At 37.2% G+C, this 13,353-nt stretch overlaps 1 protein-coding gene across 2 annotated transcripts in view; it reads left to right on the forward strand.

The window, feature by feature from the left end:
- The window catches only part of LOC144957853 (adhesion G protein-coupled receptor L4-like), a 30,221-nt gene that overhangs the window by 4,602 nt on the left and 12,266 nt on the right, over positions 1 to 13,353 (forward strand). For both annotated transcript variants that reach the window (XM_078889324.1, XM_078889323.1), the window contains exons 3-4: positions 3,492 to 3,659; positions 10,842 to 10,978. In XM_078889324.1, the coding sequence (XP_078745450.1) occupies positions 3,492 to 3,659; positions 10,842 to 10,978 (305 nt within the window). The remainder of the gene's footprint in view (positions 1 to 3,491; positions 3,660 to 10,841; positions 10,979 to 13,353) is intronic.

Consider the following 13,353-nt stretch of genomic DNA (forward strand, 5'->3'; position numbering starts at 1 on the left):
AGAGAGAGAGAGAGAGAGAGAGAGAGAGAGAGAGAGAGAGAGAATGATTGCTTTCCATATTGTGTTGTTGAGTCGTTCCACTTGCCCATACCCTCTAGGGTTATATGGAGTTGATCGGCTAGTTGCTATTCCTTTTTCGTGGAGAAATAACTTCAATTCCCCTGACATAAATTGAGGACCTCTATCAGAATGTACATAGTGAGGCATGCCAAATATTGAAAACATTTGGTTCAATCAGTAAATTACAGTGGTTGTAGTCATGTCTGCACATGGGAAGGCAAATGGGAATCGGGAATATTCATCAATCGGTGTTGATAAGTATCTATTCCTAGTACATGCACGCAGTGGCCCTTTAAAGTCAATACTAAGCCTTTCCATTGGCTGGGTGGATTTGATGAGGTTGGGCATTTGTTTTGGTTTGTAAAATCTATGTTTGATTTCAGAGCAGACTGGACATCCAGATGTCATTTTCTTTATTTCCTCAACACTGTCTGGTAAGTTCTTTGCTCGTACAAAGTGAATCATTCTAGTCACTCCTGGGTGACTGAGAGCTTCATGAAGGTGTCTTAAATGATCACAAGAAGCAACATTGCATGTAGCTCGAGAGAGTGCGTCAGCAGCATGGTTTTCTGACCCGGCACGGTAGATTACATCGTAGTTGTAACAAGACAGTTCAATTTTCCACCTTTGAATTTTGTCATTTTTAACTTTTCCTTTTTGCTTCGAATCGTATATGAAAGCCACAGACTTTTGATCAGTAACACGTTTGAAGTGAGTATTGATTAGGAAGTGACGCCACTTTCTGATTGCTTCCACAATTGCGTAAGCCTCCTTTTCGACCGAAGAGTGGTGTTTCTCACTTGACGAGAGTGTTCGGGAGAAGAAGGCAACAGGGCGACCCTCCTGGTTGAGAGTAGCTGAGATAGCTATGTCTGATGCATCGGACTCTACGGTAAGAGGAAGCTGAGGATCTACAGTTACCAGGACCGCTGTCTCGAGTTCCTCCTTTAGATTGTCAAAGGCCTGAAGTACTTCAGGTGGAGATGGGAATTTGATGTTATTATTCAGTAAATGAATTTTATCAGAGAAGTGGGATATCCAGGGGGAATAATAAGCGAACATGCCACAGGCCCTTTTCTGAGCTTTGAGTGATGTAGGAGGCTCCATTTGGCGAAGTGGTGTTAGTCTCGAGGGATCAGGTCGTATTTCTCCTTTTGAAATCATGTAGCCAGTAACATCAATGAGTTCAACACATATCACGTTCTTGGATTCATTGAAAGTCAGTCCGTGTTTTTGAGCAACTTCTCTGAAGCATTTTACATTAAAATTATGCTCACACCAGTTGTCTCCACACACAGTTACGTTTTCCAAGTAAGCAAAGGAAGCGGAGAGATCTTCTTGTTTAATTATGTTGTCGACCGTTCTTTGGAATGCGGCAACACCGTTAGTTCCAGCAAAGGGGACTCTTTTGAAGTGATAAAGGTTACCACAAGCCTCGAAAGCAGTATATTCCATGTCACTTTCTTTGATAGGTATCTGGTGGGAAGCGCTTTTCAGATCAAAGGTACTGTAATACCTATACTTAGAGATAGACTCTGCCATCTTATCCAGCCTTGATAAAGGGTACGCATCAAGTAGAGTATATTTATTGATAGTTTGACTATAGTCAATAACTAGTCTCTTTTTGTGTCTTTCTCCACTCGTAACCATCACTTGAGCCCTCCATGGTGACGATGAAGGCTCGATGATACCCTCCTTGAGGAGCTTCTGCACTTCTGACTCGATGAAAAGTTCGTCCAACTTTGAAAGACGGCGTGACTTAGTAGCGATAGGTCTCCAGTCTTCAATTAGATTCTCAAACAGAGAAGGCGCTTCAACAATGGCCGCTGCTACTCCAAGGATTTTGAGTGGGCTTTGAGATCCATCGAACGGGAAGCAGGCTTCAGAGTGCTTACCTAAAAAATCATGACCTAAGATAATGTCAGCACAGAGATCAGGCAGGAGTGAAAGCTTTGCGAATACATTCTCTTTTTATAGGAAAGAGGCACTATACAATGGCCCTGCGTCTTTTTGGTGAGATTTGTCGACGCCATGTTAATGCTAAATGAAGAAGGGGTTACTTTCCAGCAGTTTTCTTTAGCGATACTAGAGTTAATGTAACTTTCAGAGCTTCCGGTATCCACCAAAGCATTGAGTTTAACACCATTTACTAGAACAAGTATTTGGGCTTTCTTGAAGTAATTGATGGCGGATACAGTGAGAGTGGTTGCTAGGTTTGGATTCCCTGTAGTCAAAGAAGAAGTTATGGCAGTTCTACGGGACTTTTCTGCACCGCCAGATTTACAGACTTTTGCAAAATGTCCTGATTTACCAGATTTCTTACAGGTAGCTTCTCTGACAGGGCATTTGGATCTAGGGTGTTTTTTGTAACCGCAAAAGAAGCATTTTTCTTCACTAAATCCAGAAGCAGTTTTACTGTCAATGGCTTTATATTCGTCTTGTGGTTCGTCAACAGCCGCAGTTATCACGTCTGAACGGTATGACAAGCTCTGTTTTTCAGCCATGTCTAGAGTTCTAGCGTCCTCGAAAGCAGTGTCGATATCGAGCTTGTTCTTTTTAAGTAGACGTTGGCGTATGTGAGGTGAAATAAGGCCGCTGATGAAAGCATCTCTGATGGCTTTGTTTTTGTGAACTTCAGCAGTAACAGCTTGGAAATTACAGTGCTTGGCAAGATTTTTAAGTTTTTGTAGATATTGGTCTAGCGTTTGAGCAGATTCTTGCTTGCAACATGATAGTAAATGCCTGGCAAAAACTTCATTTTTAGGTTTGTCAAATACAGCCTCGAGTATTTTGATAGCAACTTCATAAGTGTCACACTCAGCGATGAGTTCGTAGATAGAAGGACCGACGAAGTTTACAAGCGTTGCAAGTTTTCTGGAAGCTGTAGTGTCTGGGAGACTGTCAAGGAAGAAGTCGAATGTTCTCTTCCAGTGGCACCAAGTCTTCAGCGCCTCGCGTGAGCTAGGGTCCATTGTCAGGACTGCTGGTCGGAGGTGTCGGTCTATCGTAGATAAAAGTTGATTAAATTGTGGTAGATTTGGGTCACAAAAGAGCAAAGGAGATTTTACTTTGAACATTCTTTCTAAAGCTTTAATCAACTTTTAACACAAGCAGGCATCTATAACAAAAAGAGAAAAACAAAACGTTAGATGTACAAGACACAAAATGTAATCGAAATCACCACAGATAGTGTGCTCTTGGAATCTAAATCGGTTCTCTATTCGAACCAATCATCTTTGTCTTACATTTTCATGGGTGCTTTAATAATTGGAAGTCTAGAACTTTTGACTATCCCATTTTCTTCCTTTTTACTGGCGCATATATGATCTTAATGTGTTGCAAACGCCGTAAAACCCTTAAAAACAGAAACAAACAAAACAGACATGAAACCGTTTTGATGTGTTATGACACATTTCTGGCTTTTCAAACAGGTCAACACTGCGACATCAAAAAGTGGCAAAAAAGCGCAACACTCGACAAGTATTTCCTATTCCAGGATACTCGCCTGAATTGTCAGACTGCAATGGCGTCCTGCAAAAATTTAGGAGGTCAAGGTGTGATCCTTCGAAACCACGACACAGAACAGGAAGTTTACAAATGTAAGTAATTTTTTAAATTAATTGAGCTTTTATATAGAGCAATATCCACTAAATGCGCTCAAAGCGCTTTACAAGGGGTCCCTGGTCAACAGCAACATTTAACATGTAGGACGGGACATGACGCCTGTTAGGCGATATTATAATTTTTCGGAAAAAAGACAACGCTGTTAACGGCCAAGTACTCATCTTACACCTGAGTACAGTGAGAGAATGTAAGTAGAGAGTCTTATCCAAGGACTCAACTATGCGCCGAGCGAGGCTCAAACCCAGGACCTTCCGATCCGAAAGCGAGTGTCATTCCACTAGACCACATAGCCGCACAGTAAATCATTTCACGGGTTTTATTCCAGGGGCTAGTCGTAGCCATCGTTAACACATAGCCAGACACTAGAACCGTAGCCATCGTTAACACATAGCCAGACACTAGAACCGTAGCCATCGTTAACACATAGCCTGACACTAGAACCGTAGTCATCGTTAACACATAGCCTGACACTAGAACCGTAGCCATCGTTAACACATAGCCTGACACTAGAACCGTAGCCATCGTTAACATATAGCCTGACACAAGAACCGTAGCCATCGTTAACACATAGCCTGACACTAGAACCGTAGCCATCGTTAACTTATAGCCTGACACTAGAACTGTAGCCATCGTTAACACATAGCCTGACACTAGAACCGTAGCCATCGTTAACTTATAGCCTGACACTGACCGTAGCCGTCGTTAACACATAGCCTGACACTGACCGTAGCCATCGTAAACGTATAGCCTGACACTGACCGTAGCAATCGTTAACATATAGACTGACAATAGAACCGTGGCCTCCGTAAACGTATGTTCCTAACACTGACCGTAGCCATCGTTAACTTATAGCCTGACACTGACAAAAAATGACGTCAAAAGACAAGTCTTTGGCCGCAAAAGAAAACAAATCGTCAGTTGGATACAATAGTTCAACCATGTCATTTGTTTCCTTGATCTCTACTAACAACAACTCACAACACGCTGCACAAACCTTAAAAATGACGTCAAACTTTTAGCGTAGCCATCGTTAACTTGTAGCCTGACACTGAGATCCACTAGGACTTATAATTTAACGTCATTATTATTTAGGTTAGTGCAGCGCCTAGTGAGTTGTCTTTAGTAGAGCTCAAGAAAACAAGTGATTCCATTGGTTGAACTATTGAATACAACTCACGGTTTGTTTTCTTTTGTGGCCAAAGACTTGTCTTTTGACGTCATTTTTTTTTTTTTGGTCAGTGTCAGGCGATGAGTGTACGATAGCTACGGGCTAGTAGAGGGATTTAGCAGATCATACGCACCACGCATCGGGTATCACGTATCTATCACGTGATCATTTTCATTACACATAAAAATTGATGCTGTGCTCTTAAGTAATTTACTCAAAACATTCCACCCGCCGAATATAACCGTAGCCATCGTCATGTTATAGCCTGGCACTGAAACCCAAAAGTACTGGTATTTTGACGTCATTATTTGGTTTTTGCACCGCCTAGTGAGTTGTCGTTAGTAGTGCTCATGGAAACAAGTGGTCCCGTTGGTTGAACTATTGAAGAGAATACACCTCACGATTTGTTTTCTTTTGTGTCCAAAGTCTGGTCTTTGACGTCATTTTTTGGTCAGTTTACGATGGCTACGATATAACGTACCAAACAAACAAAACTGTATGTACCCTTGAACGTTTATATATCTTGTCTGATGGATAGAATTGAGTGAGAAATACTCATAAAATTGGCTGGCTAAAAACAATGAGAAAAAGCTGAGTGACGTCATTTCCGTTTAATCTGTAATGCCGCAATGCGAATTTTATTTGAATCCCGGGAATGTTTATATTGTGACATCCACGTGATGCGTCATGCGTACATTGTAACATTCACGTGATACGTACATTGTAACATTAACGTGATACGTACATTGTGACATTCACGTGATACGTAGATTGTAACATTCACGTGATACGTACATTGTAACATTCACGTGATACGTAGATTGTAACATTAACGTGATACGTAGATTGTAACATTAACGTGATACGTTAATTGTAGTATTCACATGATGCGTACATTGTAACATTAACGTGACATTCACGTGATGCGTGATACATATAATCTGCTAGTCCGCTCTAATTATTGACAGTGACATTTAGATTTTACTTCATGATTATTTCTGCTGGTGTTTATGATATTGATAATAATAATAATAATAATAGTAATAATAATAATAATAATAATAATAATAATAATAATAATAATAATAATAATAATAATAATAATAATAATAATAATAATAATAATAATAGTAATAATAATAATTATAATAATAATAATAATAATAATAATAATAATAATAATAATAATAATAATATAATAATAATAAAAATAATAATAATAAAAAATAATGATAATAATAATAATAATAATAATAATAATAATAATAATAATAATAATAATAATAATAATAATAATAATAATGATAATAATAATAATAATAATAATAATAATAATAAGAAGAAGAAGAAGAAGAAGAAGAAGAAGAAGAAGAATTATAATAATAATAATAATAATAATAATAATATAATAATAATAATAATAATAATAATAATGATAATAATAATAATAATAATAATAATAATAACAATAATAATAATAATAATAATAATAATAATAATAATAATAATAATAATAATAATAATAATAATAATAATAATAATAATAATAATAATAATAATAATAATAATAATAATGCCCATTTGTTAAGTGCAGCTTTTCCCGCTATATCATGCAGGCTCTGGGCGTGTAAAAAAATCGAGCTTTTATAATGGGCAATATCCACTAAACGTGCTCAAAGCGCTTTACAAGGGGTCCCTGACCAATAGCAACACTTAACATGTAGGAAGACGGGACATGACTCCTGTTACTGTTGGGCGATGTTACAAATCTTTCGGACAAAATTTCGGACGAATTTTTAGATTTTCAAGCAGGCAGGTCTGTTGTTGTTCCATCCGAAAGACCTGAGGATCGTGAATAATTTGTACATATAAATATAATGATCCACCCTCACGTGTTGTTTTCCCGGATTGAAAAATTGAGCTTTTTTTATTTAGCTTTTATATATAGCGCAATATCCACTAAATGTGCTAAAAGCGCTTTACAAGGGATTCCTGGCCAACAGCAACAGTTAACATTTAGGACTGGACATGACGCCTGTTAGGAGATGTTGCAATTTTTTCTGACAGAGACAACGCTGTTAACGGCCAGGTACTCATTTTACACCTGAGTACGGTGAGAGAATGTGAGTAAAGAGCCTTCTGCAAGGACTCAATCATGCGCCGAGCGAGGCTCTAACCCAGGACCTTCCGATCTGAAAGCGAGTGTCATACCACTAGACCACATCGCTGCAAGAGCGTTGTTGTTGTTTTTTTAGTAGTCCTTCAGAGCCCATGGAGCCGGAGTTTATCCCGGTTTCATTAGGGTGAAACGGATAATAGCAATTGGTTGATACCCTTTGGATAGGACGCTAGTCTATCGCAAAGTACTTTCCGCCAAATCTAACAGACCCAGTTACCCATTTATTGTTGGGTGAACAGGAGGGTTGGAAAAAATAATCTCGACTTTACCCCGGGATCGATCTGGATCCCTTTTTCGTGTGAAGCGAGTGCTCTACCCACTGTGCTACCGCGCGGGACGCCGAATTAGGGAGTTTAGATTACGTTTAATTTCAATTTTTTTTCTTCTATTTTTGAACTCTTTGCATACCAACAATTTTCCATATTTTCCCTAAAACGTCATTCCATCCAACATAAAAATGGACTTTTTGAAACTCTCCTTACCGATGATTTTCAGTATTTTCCCAAAATGGCAGGCTTACCCAGCAGAAAAATTGAATTTTTAGACTCAAACAATCTCTCTACAAAACAACTTTATGTTCTTATTAATTAAACAAAGAACATTGAGATGTACAAATTAAATCTGAATAAGAAAAAATGTATATTGTGTCGTAACAAATGTGACGATTTTGTTGTAGGTGGTACGAAGGGGGTTAAAACTCCATCTCATGAGGAATGACAGGAAAACAAGTTGTACAACACAGCATTGAGTTTTGATAACTATAACCAAAAAAATCTACTCAAAATTTTGATGTGCAACAGAAATCTTCATGGGAAAAATGTTGGTTGCATCGTATCGGCGTTTAAACTGCACTATAAATCTGACCGTTTAGTTTCCCGCTGTTCCGAGCGCCGACGTAACCTCGCCCGACAGGTAACCGGGGTCAACAGCGGTCAGCCGGTATCAATTCCCAGAGCGTAGATTTGACGTGCATTGGGTGATACCAATGGATGATTTCCGTACCAATTAACCTCACGATCTTCGTGACAATGCAATTCCCCCTAAATGCAAAGAATTCTCGCAGACCTCCTCTTTCCATCGGTCCAATTTTTATTTCAATACCTCTAGTACTTATTCCACAAGCCGTGATTCAAATTCACCTATTTTTCTATAACATTTAAATAAAATTACTTGTAATTACCTCAAGATTATAAAAAAACGTTGCTATAAATTTCTTTTTTTTTTGGTGTGATTCACAAGGCACAAGTTTTACTACAAAATGAGGTAAGTTTCATTTACTCTTCAGTTTTCATTATTTTGTAACGATTATTTTTCCGCGGTAGGTCAGGTAATAATGATATTACTTCTTTAGCCTTGTTCTTGAAACGTAATATTTCGCTCCGGTTTTATTGTTGATTATATTTTTTTTCTATTTTTTTCAATGATGAGTTAATTTGATTTTTAAATTGCATAATTTAAATTATCTTGCTAATGTTTAATTTTAAATGACATTGTGTGTTGGGCCTCAACTTAGCTCAACTGCTTGTTAGAATTTTCCTGCTCCCCCTTTCTTTCACGAAATTGGGTGAAGTATTTGGTTTTTCTTTTTCCAAATTTTATGTACGCTGTTATGTATGCATGGATATGAGAAGTAATACAGAATGTTTTAAAACTCATTTTATTCATTAATTCACTACATCATTGCTTACATCGCTCAGTCAATTTTGAATTTTCTCTTACAGCATGGACCACACAACTGCAAGTCATAACCAAGCAGTGAATTCATTATGTAGGACATGTTGTATGATTTGTTTAACACAGAAATAGAAACGTGCCCGCAAGAAACCATTAAAATGTTCAAATTATTCTAATGACATTCTTGTAGTCTATGGGACTGACACGGCATTGGACAAGCAAGGAACACACTCATAATTTATGTGTAAAAAGTACACATTTTAAAGCACATGGAACACATGATTCATTAGCTTCTTTGTATTTTCTCATTGCCAAGACGCTAATAATAAATAAATCAACCTTGAAACGGGTTGCACTTTCATGTTTGATATCGACAGAGTAGAATATAACAACAAACTACGAAACGAGGAGAGACTTTCAAATCTCATGCACGAGCCACTCACCCTCAGGGATGGTCCTATTGCTTCTGAATTGGACAGAATGCCGCATTACACCACAGGCTTACCACAGCAGGTCATTCTTTGGCAACCACTGCCACAAATATTTACAAGAAAAAGTCGACACGCAACTCACACTTCCAATTATCCAACAAACAAAGAACTGCACCCACGACCCACTCATCATTGACGACGCTTGCAGTATTGGATTAATTTTCGACAATATAAACAAGGACTATAGTCATGTGCACAGCTTTATTTCACACACAAAATTGATCAAAGCAGACGCAATTCAAAGTGCAATAAAACATTACACGGATACATACAGAAAATATTTTCCAAACAAAATAATCCCAAAACACACCTCCTTGAGTACCACTGCATACCACACATCACTCAATATAAGTTTGGACTTAGACTTCTTGGAGAACAAGGCACAGAGACCTGTCACCAAACAACAGCAAAATTGGAAAAAAGAGCATCCGGCATTATCAATGATATGAATAAAATGCGATTTGTCATCAACGCAATGCAGTTAAAGACCAGCCCCAAACTACACTGACGAGTTTGAATGCTCGTAGCGGATATATTTTTGTTGAAGACAAATACGTTTTTGGTGAGGAGAAGTATTTACATCTTGTCCTTATAATACATAAAATTCAGACAAATCCATAGCAACGTGTTTTTTTCCTCTAATTTTTGAAATGTTGCACCTACTATATTTTTTGTGTAATTTGTTACCGTACTTTGGTAACTTATATTGAGAAAGCTAGTAGTACTATGAAAAAAATAAAACACAGTAAAAGTAGAAAATATAAACTTCTATACCAAGTAGTGATATTTCAACTCATTCAATATGGGTGTCTTACAGACACTAAAACAAAACATTGTTAAATTGAGTGAAACGGCAATCCCCGTTAGGTAAATTCCTCTCGGTGATTGACCGCTCACGTGACCGGGTCAGCGGGTGTCAGGAACTGGATACCGTCTCAACTAAACTTATCGTTATGTACGCTGTGGCGAATGTGACGATTTTTCTATATATCTTAGTTGGTCATGTAAATGTTGCTGCTCGAAGCTCGAAATAACAATGTGAAATTGAATGTAAGCTTCATTCAATTTAATGACGAAAACAGATAGAACGGACGTTTCGGGTTTCCCCTTTATCAAAAAACAGAATGAATGAGATTCTACAGATGAATTTCATTCAGCCTGTACTTTGATAAAGGGGAAACCCGAAACGTCCGTTCTGTTTCCGTAATTAAATTGAAGCTTGCATTCAATTTCACATTGCTATTTAAATAGTTGGAAATTATTATTATTATTATTATTATTATTATTATTATTATTATTATTATTATTATTATTATTATTATTATTATTATTATTATTATTATTATTATTATTATTATGCCTTTTGCATATCATAAGATATCGTCACCAAGGCATTCCACGAAGGAATATAGATAATTCATCAAACAAGATGTCTGATGTCAACAGGAATCACCCATGTTGTCCAAGTGAGCAAATTGAGGGTTAATAATCTTGCTCAAGGAAAAAAAACGAAAGTAACTGAAGCGGGGTTCGAACCCGGGTCATCCTGATCACAGTGCAATGCCTTAACCACTCGGCCACTTCGCCCCCATATAGTTGGTAAGGAGAGGGTTAATTACTTTGTTTTTTATTTTGGCCATTCTAGTGCTCATAGAATCACCATTAAACCCTCTGGCCGCTCGGGCCGACAAGTTGGACGAAATGGGCTGCATCACATCGCCTTGGATCGGATTAGAAAACCTGCTTTTCCCACAATATCGTTGGCCAGATGGAACACCGCTGGTAAGGCCTCTCGTCTTCCAATTAGATTTAATCTCGTACTTTGGGAAAAGCAAAGCACGCATAGATGGAATGAACTTGACGTCACTCGGGTCTTTGTTATTGTTCGTTTTGTTTTGTTTTGTTTTTTAATTGTTTTTGTTTCTTTTAATTTTTTGCCATCCGCGTTTATGAATAATTCCCACTTAAATGTATTAACCAGGCTATAAAAGTTCATAGTTACACATAGTTTTGTGTGTCGGTCAGTTATACTTCCGGATAGCAAAAATGTTGAGAGCTTCTTAACCAAGCGCATACTATCTATATTATATTTAAAAATTTTGCCCAGATAACTCGTCATTTAAATATCGATCGATTAGAATGACTCTCATCTTAGCAAAAACTCTTTAAACTCAAAAAAATTCGATCGCCATCGTCGATTATCTCCCCTTTTCGGACCACTCCCTCTATCACGGTCTCAAGTGAGTAAAGAGCTACTCGACTATGCATAAAGATATATGTAGAATGAGGCCCCAGAATTTACTAGTTACTATAAATGAAAAACAATTAACGATTTGTTTATAATGAAATAAAAATAATGATTAAATTTAATTAAAAGAGATAAATAGTGATCGTGGCAGTTACAGAGATATGAATATATTACGTAACTTATGATAATATGTCAGGTTCGTAAGTTTACGTTTCCAGGCAGTTGATGGGCTTGGATGATATATTCGTCTGATAACAGGCTCGGGCTCGTAAAATTCCACTTCCAGGCAATTGGTAAGGGGTTATTGTGTAACTCTTTGACAGCGGGCTCGGGTTTGATCCTTGAAGATTATACAATCAAAGTTAAATGCTCCGGCGTCTTAATGGTGTAGATATAATATCTACAAAAGTCCCAAAAGATAAAAATCTTCCAGTATATATAAGGAATAGAGCGACTGGCCGTCCGGCATAGATTGTGGAGAGAAGTGAGTGTCGAATGTTAGACCTATCAGCTTTTATAATAAGTGGCTACGTGACAGAATGTAGAACGAAAAGTATTCACTAATTAGAAATTAATTCGAGGGAAGGCTATAAAAGGAAAGACGATCTAATATTAGAAGGTAAAGTTTATCTAAGCCTACCGAAATATAACTGGAGTGAGATGAATTCAGTTCTTAATAAAATAAAATTTAATAAGATAATTGTGAACAACCTTTACTGTGACACCCCCCACCCACGTTTAAAATATACTCTTTAACCATTATGGGAAAGATAGATTTTACAAACGGAAGTAAATTTACTATCATGATACTCTAGCATTAATCCATTGTTATGATTTGTGCTACAATTAAATTATTTATTAACTAGACATGGAAATGTTTATATTAACGTAGGTATATGAATGGGTGACAATAACAATGAAAGATTGTGATTACAAATCATTGTGATAAACAATAGTGATGGCAATGAAGCATGATTTAAGTGGATGATATGAAGGTAATTTACTGAATGAAATGAATGAAAATGTAAATGGAATATTGACATTTCAATTATTAATCATAAATGAGTGAAAATTCATAACAATAATAGATAAAGAGAAGATTTCCCAAAGCATGAATGGGTATGGTATATATATATATCCAAACAATACTCAATGTTACATTAAGTTGGGTCATCATGTTTACAAATAAAATTATCGAAATTGTGCGTTCTGATTTGGCATAATTTGCGAGGTAACTAACAGTATGCATGGGAGGTTAAGTTATACCCTTCCCACGTGTTTACACTAATCGAGAAAGTAGGTCGGCGTGAATATTTTCACAGCCTGGTATGTGAGAGATACTGAAAGAGTAATTTTGCAAAAATAGACTCCACCTTAGTACTCTACTATTATTCATTTTGTTATTTCTTACGTACGTGAGTGGTTTATGGTCCGTTTCGACCACAAACTCTTTTAGCAGTAGATATCTGCTGAATGTCTTTAAAGCAAAGACGATGGCCAGTCCTTCACGCTCTATTACAGAGTATCGTGATTCTCTGTCCAATAATTTTCTGCTTGCATATAAGCAAGGCATTAGAGTTCCCTCGTGCTCCTGTAATAGTACACCTGCGATGCCCTTATCAGACGCGTCAGTTCTTACAACAAATTCTTTTGACATGTCGGGTAATTTAAGAATTGGTTCTGAACAGAGTAATGCCTTTAATTGGTTAAAGCTATTCTGACACGCTTCTGTCCAAACAATTTTGTTCGGTGACCCATTCTTTGTCAGATTTGTTAGCGGTGTCGCGATGTGCGCGAAGTTGTAAATGTATTTCCTGTAAAAATTTAGGAGCGCAAGTACTTTGCGTACTTCTTTTTTTGTCTTAGGTGGTTGCAATTGTGCGATTTTTGTTTGTTTTTCTGTCTCGGG

This window comes from Berghia stephanieae, chromosome 12 (genome assembly GCF_034508935.2).
Source record: "Berghia stephanieae isolate SIO BIC M18660-M18661 chromosome 12, UCSD_Bste_1.3, whole genome shotgun sequence".
In the NCBI taxonomy this organism is placed as follows: Eukaryota; Metazoa; Mollusca; class Gastropoda; order Nudibranchia; family Aeolidiidae; genus Berghia; species Berghia stephanieae.